Genomic DNA, 25,233 nt, shown 5'->3' on the forward strand with positions numbered 1-25,233 from the left:
GGTGGGACTGGGAAGTGGCTGCTGGGTTTGGACCTTTTCCCCATCCACTACCGCTTCAGCAGAGCACTGGGAGCTCAAAAAGCTGCCTTCTCCAGAAGCGCGAACAGTTCAGCTGTCCTAGGATAGTGGGGATGCCTGAAAAATGCCTCCAGCACTGCCCTCTGCGATATCTCCAAGCCACGGGGTGGGGCAGTGGGGCTGGGAAGCGGCTGCAGTGTTCGGACTTTTTCTTCACCCACTACTACTTCAGTGGAGCACTGGGAGCTCAAGAAGCTGCCTTCTCCAGAAGCACGAACAGTTCAGCTGCCCCAGGATAGTGGGGATTCCCAAAAAACACCTCCAGCACAGCTCTCTGCAGCGTCTTCCAGCCGTAGGGCAGGGCAGCGAGACTGGGAAGTGGCTTCAGGGTTCGGACTTTTTCCCCACCCACTACAGCTTCAGCAGAGCACTGGGAGCTAAAAAATCTGCCCTCTCCAGAAGCACAAACAGTTCAGCTGGTCCAGGGTAGTGGGGATGCCTGAAAAAACACCTCCAGTGCAGCCCTCCGTGGTATCTCCAAGCCACGGGGTGGGGGGGTGGGGCTGGGAAGTGGCTGTTGGGTTCAGACTCTTCCTGCTTCAGCGGGGTGCTGTGGAGAATTCAAAATGCTGCCTGCTCCAGACTCCTTTCCAAACTGCTTGTCTGCCCACATTGTCACCTCCCACCAACTTCAGGCAGTTCCCTGCCTGCATGGGAGTGGGGATCAGTGGGGAAGGGATCATCTCCCTGTGTAGGGGAGAAGGGATGCCTCCTCCGGCCAGCCCATGGGGCAGTAGATGCGTGGACACGCTCCTTCCCCACCACACTTCCAATTCCCCAGGTTTTGTGGAAGAACGTCAGTTCACCTTTGATTATTGTCCACGATTTCTGTATCCTGGTGTCTGCAGTCTTGCGAAGCTGATCCAGAGTAGGTGTAGATGACTTGTGCGTGGTTGTCTACCCTCTTCACCTCTCACCCCAAGAGCCGAGAGCCAAGAGGTCAGCCATTTTCCACCATTTTTCACAATCACAATTCATATTTTTCTGATGTGATGAGGAAATTGTATATTTCTCCAGTGCACACAAAGAATTTGCATACACAAGTGGCACTAATTTTTTTTTTTTTTTTGAAACAGCATCTCACTTTGTTGCCCAGGCTAGAGTGCCATGGCGTCAGCCTAGCTCACAGCAACCTCAAACTCCTGGGCTCAAGAAACCCTTCTGCCTCAGCCTCCTGAGTAGCTGGGACCACAGGCATGCACCACCATGCCTAGCTAATTTTTTCTATATACTTTTAGTTGGCCAATTAATTTCCTTTCTATTTTTAGTAGAGATGGGGTCTCGCTCTCGCTCAGGCTGGTTTTGAACTCCTGACCTTGAGCGATCCGCCCACCTTGGCCTCCCAGAGTGCTAGGATTATAGGCGTGAGCCACTGTGCCCGGCCTAAGGGTGACTATTTGAGAGAATAAAGGGACTGACAGTTGGGAAACACGCACTGATTAAGGCAGCTGTCTTCATCAGCCACTGAGTAGTCTTATCAAAAAAATAAAATCAAAAGTAAATCATGGCAGAGAGGGTATAAAAAGAAACAAAAGTGCTACCAAGATGAGGACGCTGTCGGTGGCTCTAATCTCAGGAGAGGTGCTGGGAGTTCACGACTCTCCCAACAAAACGGGTCCCAGGCAGGATCATCGAATGAGATTTGGAAATAATAGAGACAGAGACAAAGTCTAGTTTAAAGTGATGGGGAATTCAGGGTTCCTCCAGCATTCCTGTGAGCCAGGGGACACCGAGTGAAATCCAGCACCAGTATTTATTGGTATAGCAAATAGTTGTCAGTGGTTATAGATTTATGTGTACAGATCATTCGTTTAGGTTTTAAGGCTCCCCAAAGGCTTCAAGAGATCCATTACCTAATTCTATCCATAAGAGCAAATGGTCACAAAAATTTTTCAAGATAAGCATTTTAAGCCCTAATTAAGGAAAAGACATGGCTGAGCATACAAGTTAAAGACAAAGTCATTAATTAAGCAGTAACATAAAACAGGAACACGGAGCCTACATATTTCTCTATTTCTCTATATGGTCAGGAGTCAAGCAGGAATAGCCTTCAAGTTTATGATAGTTCCAGTGGCAGGTTGTTTGTTTTGTTGACATCCCTTGATCACATTTCTTAACCTTTAGCCCCATGCCAAGCTCTGCCTTGCACAAGCTGCAGGCACCACATTGTAGTTGCCTCTGATCAGTGGAATTCTCCACTTAATGCTAAGCAGCTTCTGATTTGTGAACTAATAAGCCAACAGATTTCTTCAAGGCAAAGCCTTGCACAACTCCTGAAACTTTCCATGTCTCTGAACTCTATTTCCCAACAGTATGGACTGCCTGATGCACAATGAGCAATGAACGCACCCTAAAGCCTTTCCTGCCCTCATTACACTTGTAAGGTTTCTCTCCACTGTGAATATTTTGATGATCAACGAGCTGTGAATTTTGAGTGAAGGCCTTGCCACACTCATTACATTTGTAAGGTTTCTCTCCAGTATGGATTACCTGATGGACAGCCTTGAATGTACACTAAAGGCTTTGCCACACTCTTAACACTTGTAAGGTTTCTCTCTATTGTGAATACTTTGATGCCTAACAAGGTGCCCATTTTGAGTGAAGGCCTTGCCACACTCATTACATTTCTAAGGTTTTTCTCCAGTATGCCTTCTCCTGTGACGTATAAGGTGCCCACTTCGAATGAAGGCCTTGCCACACTCATGACATCTGTAAGGTTTTTCTCCAGTATGCCATCTCCTGTGACATGTAAGTTGTGAATTTTGAGTGAAGGCCTTACCACACTCATTACATCTGTAAGGTTTCTCTCCAGTATGGATCATCTGATGGGTAGTTAGGCTTGAATGAAGACGAAAGGCTTTGCCACACTCAAAACACTTGTACGGTTTCTCTCTATTGTGAATGCTTTGATGCCTAACAAGGTGCCAACTTTCAGTGAAGTCTTTGCCACACTCATTACATCTGTAAAGTCTCTCTCCAGTATGCCTTCTCCTGTGACGTGCAAGGTATTTACTTCGAGAGAAGACCTTGCCACACTCACTACATTTGTAAGGTTTCTCTCCAGTATGAATTCTCCTGTGATGTGCAAGGTTTGAATGTTGAGTGAAGACCTTGCCACACTCGTTACATTTGTTAGGTTCTCCACCAGTATGGATTAGCTGATGGGTAGTTAGGATTTTATGAGCTCTAAAGGCTTTGCCACACTCATAACACTTATAAGGTTTCTCACCAGTATGAATTCTTCTGTGGATTGCAAAGGAGCCATTATACCTGAAGACCTTCCCACATTCGTAACATTTGTAAGGTTTTTCTCCAGTATGCCTTCTCTTGTGACATACAAGCTGTGAAGTTGCAGCGAAGGCCTTGCCACACTCATTACATTTGTAAGGTTTTTCTCCAGTATGCCTTCTCCTGTGAAGTGTAAGGTCTGCATTTCGAGTGAAGGCCTTGCCACACTCATTACATTTGTAAGGTTTTTCTCCAGTATGCGTTCTCCTGTGAAGTGCAAGGTCTGCATGTCGCGTGAAGACCTTGCCACACTCATTACATTTGTTAGGGTTCTCTCCAGTATGGATTGCCTGATGGACAGTTAGTCTTGAAGGTACACTAAAGGCTTTGCCACACTCATAACACTTGTAAGGTATCTCTATACCGTGAATACTCTGATGCCTAACAAGCTTTGAATTTTGAGCGAAGGCCTTGTCACATTCATTACATTTGTAAGGTTTTTCTCCTGTATGCGTTCTCCTGTGACGTTGAAGGTCTACATTTCTACTGAAGGCCCTGCCACACTCATTACATTTATAAGGTTTTTCTCCTGTATGCGTTTTCCTGTGAAGTGCAAGGCCTTCTTCTCCTGCATTGGTCGTGTCTTTTGGTGGTACATTTTTTATTACAAATTCAGGAGAGAGATCTACAAGATAGAACCGTAAGTTTCCAATTAATTACAGCATATAAACAAACCTTTCACATTGATAAACTTAATATTACACCAAAAGTAATACTGATATTAAACATATCTATGAAACTTCAGAAAGATAAAATTTAATTTTTAGGAACACACAAGGAATAGGATTGTTTCATAAAGATGATTTCATGTGATCCAAATTAATATCGTGGAAGTCAAGTTGCAAACCATCTATAACTAAAATACGATGTGCAAAACTATGTTTCCCCTGAAAGGCATGACCACCATTTGACAAAAAACATATGGCTATCTCACAATTGAAATGAAAACAAGTTATATTGGATAATGCATACTTAAAAATTATCATCTAAAAATAGTAACAAAAAGTAATTAGTAAGACATCCTAGTAATACATTATAAAACAAGCAAAAAAAATCAGTAACTATATCTACAAAAAGTTATAGTTTGTGGAAATAGGAACAATTTTCTCTTAAGGAAAAAACAAGAACATCCATTTTAGAACCAGTACAGAATACAAGAACTGTAATATGAGTTTTTTCACAATCATATCACAATATGATATAACAACAATGTTATATCATGATATACCTTTATAATGTGGAATGGAATGAAGCTTATAACTGTATCCATCACCACCAAAACATCATTTACTCCTGAATAAATGAATTGAATTGAAACTTTGTACCCACTGACCAACTTATTCCTCATTTTCCAGCTTCTGATAATCAACACTCTACTCCAATTGCATTGCACATATAAATGAAAATAAATATCCAATACTTGTATTTCTGTACCTGGTTCCTTCAGTTAGCAAAATGTCCTCCATGTTCATCCATGTGTGGGAAACTGAACTTCCTTCTTTTGAAAGCTGAGTAGTATTCCACTCTGTATTGTACATCACATTTTCTGTGTCTATTCATCTGGTAACAGACACTTAGTTTGACTATATAACTTGGCTGTGTCAATAATGCCACAGTAAACACAAAGTACAAATATCTTAGACATACAGATTCCAGATTCTTTGGTTTGAAACCCAGAAGCGAGATTTTGGATCATATAGTAATACTATTTTTAGTTTTTAGAGGAAACTCCATACAGGTTTCCATAATGCCTATATTAATTTACATTCCCACCACCAGTATAGAAGGGTTTCCTTTTCTTCCTATCCTCACCAACACTTCTCAGCAATAGCCATTATGACTGGTCTGCAGTGGTACCTCATTGTGGTCTAAAGTTGTATTTTCATAATGATTACTGATCTTGAGTCTTTTTAATATATCTATTGTTCATATATATGTCTTCTTTCAAGAAATATCTATTGAGGTCCTTTGACTGTGTTTTAATTGGGCTATTTCTTTTCATGCCATTGAGTTGTTTCAGTTTCTAATACATTTTGGATACTAATTTCCTACCAGATGTACAGCTTGGAAATATTATCTCACAATGCGAAGTTTCCCTTAATTGTTTCCTCTGCTGTGAAGAAACAGTTTTCTTTAGTGCAATCCCATTCATCTATATTTGTTCTGTTGCCTGAACTTTTGAGAGCCAATCTAAAAAAATGTTCAGACCATGTCTAAACATGTTTTCCCCTGTGATTTCACCTAGTGGTTAATTTTTATACAACAGCTGTTGGAAAGTATCCAGCTATTGTTAATACTATTTTTCATATTACACGGCTGGATACATTATGGAAAGCACTTGTATATGATGTGAGATAAGAGTCCAGTTTCATTCTTCTGCATGTGCAATCATTTTTGCAGCACTGTGTACTGACAGACTGTCCTTTTTCACTTGTGTGTTCTTGACACCTTTGTCAAAAATCCATTGACCATATACGTATTGGTTCATTTCTCTTCTTTATTCTGCTTCACTAATCAATGTGTCTATTTTTAGGCTACTACAATCCTGTTTTAATTACTATACTTTGCAATATAGTTTGAAATTAGGTAGTATGATACCTCTAATTTTGTTGTTTATCATAAAAATTCCCTTGAATATATGAACTGCTGATTAAATAAATTTTTGAAAAGTTCATTTATAATACATAAAACTATGCAAGAGGAAAGATGCACTGGCTTAAACATATTATGGTAGAACTAAAATATGGAGACATCATTTAACTTCATAAACTCCCTAAAGAAAATGTTTTAAAACCATGCCTATTACAGGTCTGAATCAATGACAAAATGACAAAGTTTTTGTTGTTGAAAGAGAATAGTGACACATATAGGGGATGAAAAATGTGACATGAACAACAGTTTACACATGAGGGAATGGCCTTAAAGAATGTTTTCCCTAGAAGAAATTCCTACAAAATTGACTGCTGGCTCAAGGGAGATGATCATTAGTATATGTGATCAGCATTGTCACAGTGACAGTTTTGTGATGCTTCTAAAAAACTAGAAAAACAATAGAAATACTTATCAGTCAGACTGACTTGATACGTTTTATCTCAAGATCATGGGCCAGCTCTACAGAGTGGCTTTGAAGGGCATCTTTGCATGTAGCAGGATGATATTCAATCATATTAGTTAAAGTGTTCTCCTTCATCAATTTTATGTTATCCAATAAACCCCAGCATACTCCACAGAAATTATTATGCATAACCTAAAGCTGGATTATCCCAACAAGTCAGCACTGAGGCTATCATCTCACTCAAGCAATGCAGGGGTTAACAAGAAACTCAGAAGAGAAACTGCAAAGATACATGAGTGCAGATCCAGATTTCCAGAGGAATGTGTATGTTGAACGCCAGTTTCAGAAAAAAAAAATCATACAAACTAAGAAGAGTACAAAAGCAGGCAGAGCCAAGGCTCCCTACATTCACTGAGTAGTAACAGTGGTGGAAAGCAGAAAAATACAATGCATGGGCATCAGATTTTGTGATATCTTGAGAATGGACTCCATGTTCTGCCAACAGATCCCACACAAAGAGATTGAAAAGAATAGGATCTGTACCCATGTCGGACTGGAGATCAAAGACAGGATGTTTCTATTGACTTCTTTTTCTGCAGAGTGACAATCTCAGAAGATCCAATTCACTCCCTTGTCACACACAGCCGTGAAGTGTGGCAAAAATGGCTGAGGTACCTCACCAGGCAGAAAGGGCTTCAGAAAGGTCTAGGAAGTGTCTGGAGACCCACAAGCAAAGGAAGACCAAACAATGTTTCCCATCTCCTGATTGGGTCTTCCAAGCACATGAAATGGGATGGAATATAGATCGGTCTAGTCATCAGAACTGTGAAGGCAACAACTCTTATCAATATGGACTGCAAACAGCATCAGATGGAGTCAACTGCAGAAGGAAAGGGCAGGGAGAAAGCAGTCCTTCTGAAACAGCCTTTCCTGTGCTGCTCAGTGTCAACAACCAAAGAGTTCTTGAGGTCAGATAACACAGTGTTGTCCACCATAACAAGGACTTTCCATTTGTTTCTGTTTGAGCTGAAGCACCGCTGGAGGGCATAGGGATAAAGTGTTACATATCTGAGGAACAGAGCGAGAAGTGAAGGAAAAGAAAAATTTCCTTTCAGAGCTCACAGGATGTAAACTTTTGTTTTCCCATAGAACTATCAGATTTGCATAGTTTCCCAAGCACTATTTGATGAGCAGCTTTCTCTCTATCCATCTGAGCACTTACTTACCTGTCCTCACACGTTTGATTCGTTTCCATCCATCTGATTTTCTTGCTATTTGCACTTGACTCTCTATAGTCCAGGGCTCTTTTCCTTGCTCCAACATGGAGATAATACTCAGGTCAAAATGAGAAATTCCTGCTTATAGAAACAAAGGAATATTAGGTACCATGGCTTTTCCAGAATCCTAACCCTATGTTTAGGTAAGGAGAAAGGATATTGCAGATAGATATATAAAGATATATCAGAAATCAATCATCTGAATGCCTCTTTTTGAATGCCTCGGGAATATTGTAACATGTAGACATTTAGTAGTCTTTGAAGAACCAATGAATCAAAGCACAGGAGTGATAAAAAGGAAACTGGACATTTTAAACATCTGATACAAGGTGGCAGTTAAAGTCTAGATACCCATTAGAAAGCTTTTCATTTCTGAATCCAGAGAGCTTCAATCTCAATCAAGCAATGCAGGGCTAACATGAGACTCACAAGAGACAATGGAAAGATACACAAGAGGACATTCTGACTTCTAAAAGAAAGTTATCCTCACCCAAGAAGACGAGGTTCCTGTAGTTCTCTAACATCACATCCCTGTATAAAGCCCTCTGAGTTGAGTCTAAGCATTTCCACTCCTTTGGAGAGAATTCTATGGCCACATCCCTGAATGTCAACCGTTCCTAAAATGAAAAACACATTTCACCAAGTGGCTATTAGGAGAGTTCTGAGGAGAGAACTCTAAGAATAGATTTGATTGAAGTGAATGGGCTCACAGATCCACATTATGATACTGTAAAATATTAATATATGTGGTCATCTACTCCCTCCTGACATACAACTCACCTGAAATCTTTGGAGGGACAGTATCGTGTTGTATGTTAATAAGGTAAGTGGTGGCCAGAGGCCCCTACTTCAGGTTGGGGGTTGGTCACTGGAAATACCCAGGCTGTATAACACGGTCAGAACTTTTACCTGCAACCCTCAACCTCCCCTGAGAGGACACGGGCTGATCATCAATATCCAGTGATATATACAATTATGCTTATGTAGTGACGTCTCACAAAAACCCAAAGAACAGGGTTCAGAGTACCTTCCAGACAGGGGAACATGTAAATGTTCCCAGAGGGTGGTGCTTGCAAAGATGGCATGGAAGTTCTGAGCCGCTTCCTTCCACACTTTGCGCAATACATCCCTTCCATCTGGCTGTTCATCTATATACTTCAGAATATCTTTTATAATTTCTTTTGCAGACTTCAGTGAAACCTCTTATATTAATTTAAGGATATGGAGTTCTGCCTCTTACACTCATAAATTGTGATAACAACTTAGATAAGGATGTTGACTGCAGAAAGAATATTATTTCTCAAGAGAAATAAATAAGAAACTCTTGGGCGATATCATTTTCCCTGCATCCTAGTATGACTACTATGTTAAAAACCTTTGTTATAAAAGCAGTGTATCAATCAGATTATAGTCATTCCTTGCTTTAACAGGGATACTTTAATGCAATTTCTTAACTCTTTCAAAATGGATGCACACAGTGGCGTTTTGTCCTAGTCTAAAAGCTGAGTACTCTCTCATCATTTTAATACTATTTTAGGCAATACCTATGACAATTATACCAAATTTCCTCAAACAACCCAAGTTGATCAAGAGGCTCCTCTGTTGCGGGTGTGCACTTCATGCTTAGGCCTTCACAGAGAGTGAGGACTGTGCCTCTTCCCTTGGGGAGTTATGGTGGAATAGAGGAGCACAATTTGGGAGGTACCTGCGAACTGGTGCTTCAGAACTGGAACAAGACAAGGATGCCTACTGTCACCAATTTTATTCAACATAGTGCTGGAAGTCCTACCCAGAGCAATCAGGCAAGAGAAGGACCTGAATAGTGACCAAATGGGAGGTCAAACAATTGTTCCTTGCTCACGTTATGATTTTATATCTAGAAAACCCCAAAGATTCTTCCAAGAGACTCCAGGAAATTGATAAATTCAGCAAAGTCTCAGGTTATAAAATGAATGTACACAAATCAGTAGCATCTCTATACAGAAACAACAATCAAGCTGAGAATCAAATCAAAACTCAATACTTTTCACAACAGCAACAGAGAAAATGAAATATCCAGGAATATATCTAACCAAGGAGGTAAAAGATCTCTATATAGAGAACTATGAATCACTGAGGAAGGAAATTACAGAGGTTGGAAACAAATGAAAAAATAAATCATGGTCATGGATTGGCAGAATTAACATTGTTAAAATGTCCATACTACCCAAAGTGATGTACAGATTCAATGCAATCTCCATCAATATACCAAGGTCATTTTTCACACATCTAGAAAAAATACTTCTATGCTTTGTATGGAAATGGAAAAAAGATTCAATAGCCAAAGCAACCTTTAACAAAAGGAACAAATCAGGAGGCATCACTTTACCAGACTTCAAGCTATACTACAAGGCTACAGTAACCAAAACAGCATGGTATTGGCACAAAATAGGGACACAGACCAATGTAACAGAACAGAGAACACAGATATAAAACCCTCTACATAGCCCAATGTAACAGAACAGAAAACCCACATATAAAACCCTCCACATATAGCCATCTGATCTTTGACAAAGCAGACAATATATTGGGAGGAAAATCCCTATTCAATAAATGGTGCTAGAAAATTGGACAGCCACATGTAGAAGACTGAAACAGGATCCTTACCTCACCACTCACACAAATAAATTCCTAATGGATAACAGACTTAAACCTAACACATGAGACTATAAGAATGCTAGAAGAAAATGTTGGAAAAGTATTCTAGATATTGGCCTAGGCAAAGAATTTAGAAGATGACCCCAACTGCAATCACAGCAAGAAAAAAAAAATAAAATAAACAGGACTTGATTAAACAAAAAGCTTCTTCACAGCCAAAGAAATAATCACTAGAGCAAATAGACAACCTACAGAATGAGAAAAATATTTGCATGCTATCCAGTTGATAAAGGGTTAATCACTAGAAATTACAAAGAACTGGAGCAAACCAGCAAGAAAAGAATCAAACAACCCCTTTAAAAAGACGGCAAAACACACAAACAGAGCTTTTAGATAGACAATAGCTTTTAGATAGACAATTGAGTAATGGCCAATACAATATGAAAAAATACTCAACGTCTCTAATTATCAGGGAAATGCACATCAAAACCACAAGGAGATATCACCTAACTCTAGTGAGAATGGCTTTTATCAAAAAGTCTCAAAACAATAGATGCTGGTGTGGATACAAAGAGCAAGGAATACTTATACATTGTTGGTAGGACTGTAAACTAGTACAGCCTCTATGGAAATTAGTATGGAGATACCTTAACAAACTAATAGTATACTTACCATTTGATCCTTCAATTCCAATACTGGGTATTTACCCAAAGGAAAAAAGCATCGTTTTATTAAAAAGACACTTGACTCAGATGTTTATTGCAGCACAATTCACATTCGAGAAGAGGCAGAATGAACCCAAGTGCACGTTAATTCACGAGTAGATTAATAAAATGTGGTGTATGTATAACACGGAGTACTACTGAGCCATAAAAGAGAAGTTAATATCCTTTGTCACAACCTGGACAAACTGGAGACCATTCTCCTAAGTGAAAGAGTGCAACAAAGAATAAACAAATACCACACATACTCACGTTACATTGGAACTAACCAATCAGCACTCAAATGCACATATGGAAGTAAAACTCAAAGGAAATCAAGCAGGTGAAAGGCGGGAGAAGGGGATGAGTGAAATGATACCTAATGGATAAAATGTACACTATCTGAGCGATGGACACACTTGTAACTTTGACTCAAGCTGTACAAAAGCAATCCACATAACCAAAACACCTGGACCTCTGTAATATTCTGAAATAATAATTTAAAAAAATTTAAAAATGGTACAATATAAAAAAATGCAGAAACTTGAATTTTAATACTATTAAGTACATGTATTAAAAAAATATGGATACAATTTTGTGTAGTTAAATTTAGATATGTAGTCATTACCAAAAAACCCAAAAGAGTTTATTAAAACAGATTATTCCTGTAACAAAATCAGAACATGAGAAATGGAAAGTATCAATATCATACATTACTTTAACAAATTTAGATTAGGCCAGTGCAGTGGCTCACATCTGTAATCCCAGCACTTTGGGAGGCCAAGGTGGGAGGACAGCTTAAGGCCAGGAGGTCAAGCCCAGACTGAACAACAAAGTAAGAACCTGCACCTCACCAAAAAATTAAAAATTAGCCAGCTATGGTGGTGCACACCTATAGTCCAAGCTACTTCGGAGGCTGAGGCAGAAGGATTGCTTAAGCCCAGGAGTTGGAGGTTGTAGTGAGCTCTGCTCATGCCTCTGTACTCCAGCATAGGCAAGAAAGTGAGACCCTGTCTCTTAAAAAAAGAAAAAAAGAGAAAAAAAAACCAACCAGATGTAGATTTATAAAAAAATGCATCACAACCCTGTGTACCTGAAATAATTATTAGATAGTTAAAAATCAGGCCAAAATATAAATATGTGAAAACAACCCTAATGTTAAGAAAGAATACTTCACCAAATATCATGATCCCAGTAAGCATAGGATGCATCTCATTTAATTAAGATGGAGAAAAGTGGGCTGGCCAGGACTCCAGGCAAACACCACTGCCCAAGATATCTGAGCAGGGACCAATAAAGAGGAAAATAGTGAAAAAAAAGGGAGTGGGGAAGAGAGTAAAGAGCTAGATTTGTTAAAATTAACAGATGACATGACTGCAACCTAGAAAAAAATGCCGTTTAAGTATAAAAATTAATACAAATATACTGAAAACCATCTTCTTTCCTTAGCAGCTCTCATTAAACAGACACATGGCACATGACATTTCCACTAGCAAATATATCATGGCACCTAATTAAAAGATATTTCCAGGCTTATGTAAAGAAATTATAGAAGTGTACTAATGAGGTGGTATCAGTAAGAGAGAGGAACCGCAAACCCCAGACACAGAGACACACACAGATAACAACACACAGAGCAACTGTCTGTGTGAAGTTGAGGAATCACTTAAGAGGTTGGAACCCCTAATGGATGCCTAATGGGAACTATTGAGACACTTTGCCAGAGGCACTACCCTGCCATGATGTGACAACATTTTGAAGAAACCCCTAAGTCCTGATTTCTTCCAGGGGACGAAAAGTATGGGAACATCCGTCCCACATGCTGATTTTCAGGGGACTACTGGAGGGACAAATTTCTATCTTGGGTGAACATAATCACTGAAAGTAAAAGCACACTGGGCCTGGGAGCCACTGAAAATAAAGGCCATCATTATAAACAAGTACCGCAGGAGCACGGGTAGGACACTAGGGGGAGACCCAGACCACAGTTTGCTAGAGCACCAACAAGGCTGCAGACTACCAGGCAGACAACAGAAGAGCTTCTGAGTAGAAATGGCTCAAATGGAAAAATCTGTTCAGTTAGATTATAACCAAAAGCCTAGAGAGGACACATCCTCAAAAAAGTCTTGAGATGTCTCCAGAATGTCTAGTCGGGCTACATAAACAGTGTCCTCTCTAAATGAAGGGAAACAAAAACCGGAAATAAGTGCCTGATTTGAGAAATGCTGAAGTCCCAACAGAAGATAACGACATATATAAAATACAAAGGAAACAAAACCCATACATAGGACCAAATTAAATCACCACAAACTGACACTAAAGAAATGAAGATTTTTTGAATTACCATGCAAAGAATTCAAAGTAAGAGTTACAAGGATATTCAACGAATTAAGAGAGCACATATGGACTTCACCACATCGGAAAAACAATGTATAATATGAACAAAATGAGATTATCATCAGAACTAGAACTATACAAAACAGAAGAGAAATTCTTGAGCTGAAAAATATAATGATACCTAAATTGAAAAAAAACACTAGTGGGCTTCAAAAGCTGACTTGACCAGGTAGAAGATATAAACAGCAAACAGAAAAAGGAGCAAAAGAAAACACAGAATGAAGAAAAATGAAGACAGCCTAAGGGCATTAGGGAAAACCATCACACGCATCACCTGCATGTCACAGTAAGAAAGAGTGTAAAAGATAAGTATGGTCAAGCATATGCCAACAAATTACATAAGCTAGAGGAAACTGATCCATCTGTAGAAATACACACAACCTACTGAGTCAAAAAGAAATAAAAAATCTACACACACTTATAAGTACTATAGATATTAATCAAAATCTCCCATCCAAGAGTCTAGAACCAGATGCAAAATTCATAATCACTGCATAATTCTATCAAACTTTTAAATTAACACCAATCCTTCTCATTTCTAAATGATGGTAGAAAGAGAACGCAAAGAAATTTCATTCTGTGACACCACCAGGACTCTGATACAAGCCAGGCACACACATTACAAGCAAACAAAACTATACAATGTTCCAGATGAATACTGATGAAAAAGTCCTCAACAAGCTGAGTTTAGTGGTTCATGCCTGTACTCCCAGCACTTTGGGAGGCTGAGGAGGAAGGATCTCTTGAGCTCAGGATTTTTCAAACAGCCTGGGAAACAGAGCAAGCCCCATCTCAACAAAATATTTTAAAAATTAGCTGGGTGTGGTGGCGTGTACCTGCAGTCCTAGCAACTTAAGAGGATGAGGCAGGATGATCACTACAGCCCATGAATTCAAGGCTACGGTAAGCTATGATCATGCCACTGTACTCCAGCCTGGGCAACCGAACAAACTCTCTCTAAAAAAAAAAAAAAGAGAGAGAAAGTCTTCAGAAAAATACTAAGAAACCAAATTGTACAGCACATTAAAAGAATCACAGGCCATGAGCAAGTGTGATACACACTAGGAAAGCAAGGGTGGTTCAGGAGAAGAAAGTCAGTCAACGTAATACACGACATTGACACAGTGAAAGACGGACTAGGAACAGAAGGAACATTACATTTGGCAATGATTTCTTGGATATAACACCAAAAGCATAAGCAGAACAGCAAAAATAGACAAATGGGACTATCTCCAACTGGAAAACTTCTGTCCTTCAAAAGATGCACCGAAAAGAGTGAAATGGTAGGCCTGTGTTCTGTCAATGCAAAAGCAATGTAACCTTGAACAACAACAAAATGAAATCCTTTGATTAACTACATAGAAAGAACTTGTATTTTGAAACTTTAAATCAATTAAAGTACCTACAATGTATACCCCAAAATCCAAATTAATAAGACATATAATCAAAATATTAAACTACTAGATCCAAATGAATCACACCATTTTGTATACATGCATTAAGTGAGGTCTTCCAAAGCAAGATAAAACATACACACAATAAAAGATCGGGGCTTGAATCAGAGAAGGATTTTGTTTCATGCAAAAAAATCTACAACTTACAGAAAGACAACAAGTCATATACATAGAGTTAAACCATGAGCTATAAAATAGCTCTTAATATACAAGAAAAGAAAATGGAGCAACATATAAAATCCATCTTATATATACATATCCACAAAGTAATGAAAGCTCATCAGACTCGTGAGTAATCAGAAAATGTAGGAGGAGAGAAAGAGGATTGTCATTTTGCCCATATTTTAAAAATGTAAAAAGAACATACTGGCAAGTTTTGTTTAATGAAGGGGAAATCTGGTTTGTTGTTGGTTGTTGGGGGCTGATTCTGGTGTTATGCCTTATACTAATCATTCACCATAGCCTGTAATGTACGTGTGCTGCCTCACACAGCGGTAGCCAGTATTTTCTTCAGACACAGTTACTGCCTTGGGACATAACAAGAGGCCTGAGTGTCTGCACATAAGCAAATGGTGCCCAGCTCCCACATGGTGGGCCCCCGTGGTGAGAGTCTGGAAGCCATAATGATAAGAAGAACATTCCCAACGTCCGGCCCTGTATGATAGTTGGTAGTCAATGACGGGTAAGATCCCTCATGGGGAGGACCACCTAAGACAGACACAACCGTGGCGGTCGGCCACTGGCTGGGAGAGAGCTGCTGGCTTGGAAAGAGCACAAGAAATTCTTCTGATGGCTGCATTGCTTAAATGCTGCTTATCTCAGCCTTGGTTTTGAGTTATGTCTGGCACTGGCGCCTCAAGTAACCGTTTTGAGGTCTGAGATTATGGGAAATTGTTCCCTTTTGAAACAACTCCGGAATTGGCAGTTATTGCTACTATGTTCAGATGCTCATGTACAAGGAACTAACCTTGGGTCCGGGGGGTATAAAAATAAAGCGACTGATGTATTGGACACTCAAGTCATTTCATGTCCGTGTGCGTCTGTGTCATTATTTTATGTTCTATGTCCATCCCCCGTCCTGTAATTGGGCCACGTCAGTTGGTGGGAGAGGGTAAACCTTTGCAGCTGAGGTGGAGAGATGGAATGTTGCCAGATGTAGCAAGGTAGGAAATGCACCATGCTGGAAGAAGCAATCACTCTTTCAAATGCCCAATCTGCAGGAATCCTCCGATATCTATAGTGAATCTGACTTGTTCAGAGGAAGCCACTGTGGAATTCTTTGTAACACTGGGAAAGCGAAAACATCCACCTGTCTTCACTAGCAGAATGCTCCAACAAGGATGTAGAATTCTAAGGCCAGGTGTGGTGGATCATGCCTCTAATCCTAGCATTCTGGGAGGCTGAGGGGGGCAGATTGCTCAAGGTCAGGAGTTTGAAACCAGCCTGAGCAAGAATGAGACCCCGTCTATACTAAAAAGGGAAAAGAAATTAATTGACCAACTAAGAATATATAGAAAAACTTAGCTGAGCATGGTGGTACATGCCTGTAGTCCCAGCTATTCCGGAGCCTCAGGCAGGAGGATTGCTTGAGCACAGAAGTTTGAAGTTGCTGTGAGCTAGGCTGATGTCACGGCACTCTAGCCCAGGAAACAGAGTAAGACTCTGTCACACAAAAACAAACACAAAAAAGGATGTACAATTCTATAGCAAGCTATCTGTCAATGTTTCCTAACAAAAAACATATACATTTTGGAAGCTTGCAGGTCAAAATGTCATAACAAAGCATTCACTGAAGAACTTTACCTTTTAATCTCACAATGAAGCCGACGTTTCCACAGGACTTGTGCTCTCTCCACAAAACTGACAACACTGATTCCCCACTAGCACGGGAGGAGGGTGGAAGGCCAGACAGGACGGGCGGTGCTCTACGCCTTAGCACCTAAGCTCAGCATGTTTGTTTAGAGTTTTACTATAAACTAAATATATGCCGTGGGATGTTTCAAGAAAAATGGAATATTTAATAATAATTGGCAAAACAAAAATAAAGTTCCATCTTCTCTAATGGCAAAGAAGTTCTGTTCCTCGGTCTGAACAAAATTACAACCACTCTTAGCTAAAACGCCTGTCGCACAAGAGTCCCTGCAGGAACACAACGGTATCTGTGGTATGGATTGTCTGAGAATAGTTTAATGAAGCTCCTGCTATTTGACATCTATGTTATAGTAAAAACGGATGATGGAATGAAAGGATCCTCTATCACTGATGTCTGTGTCTAACTTTCCATTCCACTCTGTCACTAGGAGTTTGAGTCAGTGACTCACTAATTTAGCTATAAATGTAATATAAATGAATCAGAAAGAATATCTCCTGATTATTCTCTTTTTAGAGCATTCAGCAGGTGTCTGTGCGCATTACCCATGACTCAAGGGCAGCTTCTCTAATCCCAGTCTACAGAGAGCTGACAGTGCATCCAGCCGTGGCCCCTGAACAGGCCCTGCTGCCCGACAGCACTGACGCCACAGGGCCACACCCGTCTCCAACCCCTGCCTGGGTGAGAAGCCCTTCCCAGGACCGTGTCCAATGGAGCCTCTTCACAGGGTCCTGTCACTGGGTCACAGTGAGATGGAATCTGAGTGGAGGTGACAGGGACTGAGGGAAGGCACGGGTGAGTGTGGGCAAACACAACAGGCAGGATGCTGCAGAGTCGCAGAAGATCAGCGACTCCAGTGCCCGGCATGTCAGAAAGGAGGGAGACACAGAGCCACCCACTGAGAACATCACCTTACCTGAGCCAGAGCCATTCCTGACTCCTTTCCTTTCCTCCTGGCCCGCTTCCAGGCTTCTTCCTCACCCAACATGAGTCTTTGGCAGTCAATCCTGAATGTGAAAAATAGGAGGATTAAACATAAGAAACCACACACCCCCTTCCTGTGCTACAGCACATACAAAGACAGACCTCACCCTGCAGAGAAAAGGTCCTCTGCGACCCACTGCACCAGGAGGGATGCAAGGATAAAAACCTCACACAGGAAGCCCAAAGGGTGAGTTTTTGACCCCTTTGAGCAGAACTCGCCCCCCTTGTGGAAGCCCACACTCACGCTGCAGCAGGGGGGAGCTGGGCTGGGCTCCCCTCCAGGGCACAGGTGTGGCCCTGACCAACCTGATGCAGAGCACGGCCCCCTCACCCCTGCATGGACCGCAGGCTGGTCTCTGCCCATAGAAATAAAAGAAATTGAGCCTGGACACTCGACGCTGGATACGCACTGGAGCCACGCGGGGCACTGTAAATATACTGAAGGAGCGTCCCAACGTGACTATGGGAGCGGGAATCTCTGCAAAGGGGGCACAGGGATGTGTCTGCAAAGCCTTAGCACCCTAACGTGCAGCCAGGCGTGAGCTCGGGGACAAACCCAGCACACTTCCCTCTGCTCTTGTCCCCTTGGGGACTTGGTGCCACCAGTATCCAGACAGTGAACGGCAAAGGAACAAAAAGAAACACACAGAACAGGCAATATGGACCAGTGTGGGGGGTGAGGGTGTGGCTGGAATCTTAAATTGGGGGAAGTCGGAGAAGCCTCCACTGAGAAGGGGATAGCAGGACAATGACCTGGGCAAGGAAGGATGTTTCCACCTCCAGGAGGGAGGGCAGAGAGTTCTAGGCAGACAGACTGCCCACATGGAAGCCCTGAGGCAGGAGCCACCTCGTGCCCAGGAAAAGGGAAGAGGCCTGCGAGGTCCTGGCGGAGCAGAGCAGGGAGGGCCAGGTCTGCACACGTTTCTCTCCCACATCTCAAGAGAAGTTTGCAAACTACGGATACCCTCACCAATATCGAGTGAATGTGCGATTTTTTCTTTATATTACATCCTACAATACATACAAATCATGTAATTATTCTAAATATTTAAAATACAAGCTGATGAGTTCAGACAAGCCCCAGGAAGTACAGGGTCACTCTCACCTGAGATGGGGGACGAAAGGGGAACACGTTTGGGGGAGTTCAGAATGTCCCTTTTGGACATGCGAAGGGGCAGATGCCTGTTAGCCCAGCAGAGAGTGGAGGACACAGCTGGACGCAGGAGTCTGCAGTTCGGGGCAGAGGTGTGCAAGGGAAATGCTGACATGTCAGTGGGGCTTAAACCACGAGAAGAGACGACTAGGAAAGGCAGTGCGTGTGGACTGAGATGAGAAGAGGCTCAAGGACTAGGCTGTGGGTCACGCGCACATTCAGAGAACTGCGAGTTCAGGACACACCAAAAGAGGAAAGTGTAAAATCATCAGGGAGGTGACAAGAAAACTAAATCAAATAGACTTCTGAAGGTTAGTGGGACATCCTTACACCAAGGAAAAAGAGAGAGAGAGAGACAGAGACACAGAAAGAAAGAGAAAGAGAGACACCAGCTGTGTAACATGTTAACAGGAGAAAAAGAAAAAAGGACAGAAAATTAAATACTGGTTCAGAAATAGGGAGATCACGGGTGACTCTGAAAAAGAGACTATCAGTGGAATAGTGGATGTGGAAGCTTGATTGGATGGAGTCGAGGGAACTGAAGGCAAGAATGAAGATAGAATATAAGCAAGTTTTTAGCTTTTAAATGGAACTTAGAAGAAGGGTGTTTACTAAAGATAAATACATATTTCATGGAAAATTTATGTTTCCAAGAAGGAAGAATGGAGGGGAAAAAGCCTCACTGTGTGTGTGTGTGTGTGCGCGTGTGTCTTAATACACATTATGACCATCTGGGTACTTAGATCAAAATAATTCCCTTAAAGTAAATATTGATGACGCCAGGGAGGAAGGAGGCCACACCATCCTGAGACTGCGAGTGTGGCTGGCAAGCAGGGCACAATGGCAGGGCCAGCAACAATGAGGAGCAGGGACAGACCATTCACAGCCACTACTGAGCACAGACCACAGGCCCTGAGACAGGGGTGGGTCGGTACCAGATCTCTTTTCTTGCTTCCAGGGATTCAAAGGAGGAAAAACAAAGGTCTTAGAGAAAAAAGATAAAAGAAAAGTTGGGGTGCTGAGGGGATCAAGAGAAAACGTGTGGAATAGACAAATACTGTGTTTCCCTGAAAATAAGACAGGGTCTTATTTTTATTTTTCCTCAAAAAGACACCCTAGGGCTTATTTTCAGGGGATGTGTTATTTTTTTAAAACTATGGTGCAACAATCTACATTTATTCAAATACAGTTAAGTTGTCTTCTTCTGGAACATCATCATAACTCTCCAAACCCCAAATTCCATCCTCAATTTCTTGCGACTCTATTTCCTTTAGAACCATTGGCCACAATCTCTCATGTCAAGCAATAGAGCTCTCATTAAATGAGCAGGGCTGGCTTATTTGTCAGAGATCCAGCGAGCACTGGGTCCAATCTGCACAGTGGGGCAGAAATGAGCTCTCTGGGCTCAGCAGGACACTGCTTGCTGAAGCTTTTCCCACATTCCCTGGTGTCTGTGGGGGCTGAGAGAGGCCCACAGTGCTGAGTAAAATGGCAGCCACAGCTTTCCTTCTTCCCCCTGGGAACACACAATACCTAAAGCGGAGCGTCCCGTTCCTCACTTCACTGAGGACACTGGTGCCCTCAAAGCCTCAGCTTGCAGCCTGCACAGGATGGCCGGGACCTGACAGGGGGAGCCAACCTTGCTGGTAGGGCTGTACACACTTTCCGGTCACCTCTGAGATAGCAGCTGTTACAATGGGGCAGATGAGAAGGGCTGTTTATCTTTCCTGCTCGGCGACAAAATGCTTGGGTTGTGCAGACATGCTGCGTAGCCACGCCCATCACTAGGGCTTATTTTCGGGGTGGGGCTTCTATTGCGCACATGCTTAGAAATCCTGCTAGGGCTTATTTTATGGGTAGGTCTTATTTTCAGGGAAACACTGTAAGGAAATGCAAGCACAGGTGAGCAGGAAAGCGCAGTGAGATAGGTCAATCTGGGTGAATGTTTTCTCCAGGCTGTGATCAGCCACAGGGACAGAAACAGAGTAGGCAGAGCTGGATGGGGTGCTGATGTCAGGAGGAAGCAAGGAAGTCAGGAGTCCCAGGGGAATGATTACCTCAGTCCTTTGCATTGGGGCATTTGTCTCAGATGACTATTAGTAATTCAATAGCCCAGCCTGGGCATGATATAGTAAGACCCCATCGCTTAAAAAAAAATCTCTATATCTATCTGTGTGTATGCGTGTGTGTGTGTGTGTGTGTGTGTGTAAAAACAAACAAAATAAAGTAGAGCCGTAAATTCTGTTGGTTTACCATTTTTATCTGTGTTGCAGGCAAAAAAGCCAGGCTCCACATGTAGTGAGTAAATGAACGAAAGGGAATGACATATAGGCACAGTGGTCCTCCCTCTGGCACAGCCTTCACTTTGAGGAGCCTGGACGTTGTCCTGAGGAAAATGGGAAGCCAGTGGAGGGTTCAGTGCCACAGATGGACGTGACCTGCGTTTAGATGTAGCTATGATAACTCTAAAGCTGAGAGAGATCTCTGAAGATGGTGTGTCTGTCTCTAAGTCGAAGCTCCTGTTTCTTCCATTCTACTGACTTTGTTTTTAATTTGTTTTTTCGTTTTTGAAGGACTGGGTCCCACTTAAAGTTCTAATAAAAACTAGGGACTGCTCCCTCCCAAAAGAAAAGCCACACACAGACTCTACTCTATTTGGCCAATCACTTCAGGGGTCAATGTCAACCACAATGAGGTTTTCTGGGATAGTCCCTCATCTCCATGTTGCAGGTGGGCTCAATGGAGCTCAGAGAAGTTTCACCAAGTTATCCTGAGTAGGTCTGGGTCCAGTCAGAACATGTACCTGGATCCTGATATGGTGGCCTGGAAGGGCCAATGTATGGGTTTCTCTCTATCACACCTCCTCTAGAAAATTCCAGCCCATCTTTCACATGTCTCAGCAAAGAAACTTCTCTGTCATTGTTCTGATGTCATTGATCCCAAACATTTAATTACTCTCCACCAGAAGATCACAGTAATATACTGAAAAAATACACAACTGTGAACACATACCTATGTGTGCTTAAAACAGTCAGGTCTGAGCAAATTTTTTCTTCCTCAACACATGGGCTCTGTTGGAAGAAACTTCCAAGTCATTCCAACCCTGCTTTTACCTTTGCAGAGAACATGATGAACCAGAGGGACTTGAGGGCGATATCTATCTAGGAGCTCACAGCTCACTAGTTTTAACAGATGACAAGAGGGAAGAAAACTGAATACCAGACTAGCTACTTCAACTAGATTTTGATGCTAAGGTGAAAAATGGGTCATTGATATCTTTAAGAAGTGCACATTGAAACAATCTAAAATTACATATTAGGTTCCAAAGAATGTTTCTAATATATGATAAAGACTAGCCAGGTGTGGTGGCTAACACCTATAATCTCAGAGACTCTAGAGTCTAGGAGACAGCAACATAATTGGAGCCCAGGAGTTAGAGGCTGCAGTGAGCTATGTTAATGTCACTTTCCAGCCTGGGTAAAAGAACCAGACCCTATGTCTTTAAAAAAAAAATGCGGGCTGGGCATGATATTGAGATATATATATATATATAATGTGATCATAGAAAGAAGGAAAAAATAAATAAATAAACTGGACAGAATCTATTTTAAAGAGAAACAATTTTGAAATTCTTAAAAAAAACTGATGAATTCTGAGGTCAAAGAAAATAATATGAAAATATGTAATTTTGAAAACAATGATGTATGCTTATTATAGGATACTACCAACCCTATATCAGAAGTAATTATATGTAGAAAAATACAAATTGAATAAAGGAAAAATCATGTCAAGTTTCCAAAATCAATTAATGAAATGAAAAAGACCTAGAAAAGGCCGGGCGCTGTGGCTCACGCCTGTAATCCTAGCTCTTGGGAGGCCGAGGCGGGCGGATTGCTCAAGGTCAGGAGTTCAAAACCAGCCTGAGCAAGAGCGAGACCCCGTCTCTACTATAAATAGAAAGAAATTAATTGGCCAACTGATATATATATAAAAAATTAGCCGGGCATGGTGGCGCATGCCTGTAGTCCCAGCTACCCGGGAGGCTGAGGCAGCAGGATCACTCGAGCCCAGGAGTCTGAGGTTGCTGTGAGCTAGGCTGACGCCACGGCACTCACTCTAGCCCGGGCAACAAAGTGAGACTCTGTCTCAAAAAAAAAAAAAAAAAAAAAAAAAAAAGACCTAGAAAAGAAAGGAACGCCATTACAAAAAGAGCACAAAACCATTTTCAATGTTGCTTTTGAAAGGCACCATGTAGGCCATACCTGTAATCCCAGCACTTTCAGAGGCTAACAGGGGAGAACTGCATGAGGCCAGGAGTTAAGTCCAGCCTGGGCAACACAGCAAGACCCCTATCTGGACAAAAAGAATTTATTTTTTAAAAGGCACCCTGCGGTAATGGACTCCATTACTTCTTACCCACTTCACTTCCCATACCCTACCCCATCCCAGGAAAAGGGAAGAGATTACCCACAATTAAATGAGTAAAGTCAGTTTCTTTTAGCTGAATATGCATTTCAGGTGGAAGCTAACTTCTGCTGCCATGATTATAAAATGCACCAACCTTATAAAGAGGAATTTGGCAATTCTGATTCTCTTCTGAACCACTTAAACAAAAATATATATTATATACAGAGAAATGAACAGTTGACAACTTAACTATCTATTCAATCACCTTAACACTCATCTGGTTCCAGTGTCCCCCCACTTTTCTCATTACTGTGTGTATCCCTCCCTCATTCGTCCCCTATCTCTCAATCTCACCTTCTTCCTCTAGCTCTTTTTCCTGTGTTTCCCCCCTGAGTTTCAGCCCCTCTCCTCTTCTGCTTTCTCCCCTTCTTCCTCTCTCTGTTCCTTCTCTTCTGCCTGTCCTGCTCCACTCTGGAAACGTGCTTCACCTCTTGTTCCTTTTTCCCCAGTCTTTCCACTGTCCCCACTCTCCATGTACTTATGTCTCTTTCTTCCCTGTCTCTGCTCCCCCTCTGCTGTCCATGGTAAACTGCCTCTTCCCTGCACAATCCCTCAGTCCCAGGCTCTGCCACCCCCAGGTCCCTACACTCCCTCCCTCCTTGGTTCCCCCTCTGCTCTCCTTGTCACCAGGTGGCCCCTCTTACTGTCCCAGCACCATGCTGCTGTCTCCCCCCACTCTCTGTCTGAGGTCCCTGCCCCTTGGCTGCCCCTGTCCTTATTTTGCTGAAATTCATCTCTCGCGAGATCAAGCCCTTCTCTGCATTTCTCCAGTCGCTTTTCTACCCCTGCTACTTTCCCATATCCTTTTTTCAATCCTACTGTCTCTTCGCAAATCCTTCACCCATCCTGGACTTTGCATTCTTTTTTGCGCATTCTCAGTTTTTCTGTTTCCTCCCAGTCTGTCTCTCCTGATCCCGTGCCCACAGTCAAAGGGAGGGGAACGCGGTGAGATGTCCGACTCCAAGAAGGGCGGCATTTCCCAGTGGGCGTCATTTGGGACCAACGACACTGGCTGTCTCCAGAAGGGACCGTGGTCACCTCCCCCAACGCGGAATCGCAGGAAGGGATGACTGCTAAGAGTCCTGGGGAGCAGAAGGGCCTGGCCCAAGGAGGAAGGGGGGGTGAGGGGGGTCTGCAGATTCCCCGGACCAGGGAGAGGACAGGGCTTCCCCAGGACTGGGCTGCAGCGCCGCCCCGCAGGGGCCCAGAAGGGCGAGGCTTGGGGACCGGAAGGGCCTGAATCCACCTGGGGGTGAGGACTTTACATGGCTCAGGTGGGCCGAGAGGTCAGTGACAGGTTTCAAGCAGGAAAACGGCGCCAAAGGAGGCGTCTCGCGGCCTGAAGGCAGAAAGACTGGGGACAGGAAAAGCCTCTCAGTGATTTTCTCCAACCCAGGCGACCCCGCACCCGGGGCGACGCCTGACTTACGTGGAGAGAAGGGAATGCTGTGAGGATTTACGTTCTGTAAGTCACCCCAGATCCCATGTACGGAAGCCCCGGAAGTCTGAGAAGCCGAGGTTCAAACAACGTAGATAAAAGGAAACTCACGCGCAGCCACGCCACGCTCCCTCCACCCGATCCGCTTCCGGGTCCACAGAATGCTGCGCGCGCAGGAGACCCAGGCCTGGGCGGGGCCGGCGAGGGTGTGGGCGGGACCAGAGAGGGTGTGGGCGGGACCAGAGAGGGTGTGGGCGGGGCGGGGGAGGGGTGTGGGCGGGGCCTGAGCTTCCCTCCGCCTTGCTGTCAGCCTTTGCAAGGCTTTGGAGGGGTTCGGGGACCCAACACAGGCGGAAGCAGCTCAGGGGAGTGAGAACTGGGATTGCTCTAGCGGGATCCACGTGGGTTGTGATTGCATCCAGGGAAGTTTCTTC

General features: G+C 42.7%; 1 protein-coding gene and 1 long non-coding RNA gene across 2 annotated transcripts in view; one reads left to right on the forward strand and one right to left on the reverse strand.

The window, feature by feature from the left end:
• LOC105874738 (uncharacterized) overlaps positions 1-21,288 on the forward strand; it is an 84,739-nt gene extending 63,451 nt beyond the window's left edge. Inside the window, exon 5 of the long non-coding RNA XR_012915872.1 lies at positions 21,168-21,288. This is a non-coding gene — a long non-coding RNA (uncharacterized LOC105874738). The remainder of the gene's footprint in view (positions 1-21,167) is intronic.
• LOC105874736 (uncharacterized) lies at positions 2,407-24,926 on the reverse strand. Its single transcript, XM_075998919.1, has 6 exons — positions 24,791-24,926; positions 23,157-23,247; positions 17,674-17,764; positions 8,189-8,315; positions 7,648-7,776; positions 2,407-3,991 (listed from the first exon to the last, which is right to left on the reverse strand). Exons 3-6 carry the CDS (start codon positions 17,743-17,745, stop codon positions 2,706-2,708), a joined length of 1,614 nt encoding a protein of 537 aa, XP_075855034.1. The 5' UTR covers positions 17,746-17,764; positions 23,157-23,247; positions 24,791-24,926; the 3' UTR covers positions 2,407-2,705.
• Positions 24,927-25,233: the final 307 nt, after the last annotated feature.

This window comes from Microcebus murinus, chromosome 32 (assembly GCF_040939455.1).
Source record: "Microcebus murinus isolate Inina chromosome 32, M.murinus_Inina_mat1.0, whole genome shotgun sequence".
Lineage (NCBI taxonomy): Eukaryota > Metazoa > Chordata > Mammalia > Primates > Cheirogaleidae > Microcebus > Microcebus murinus.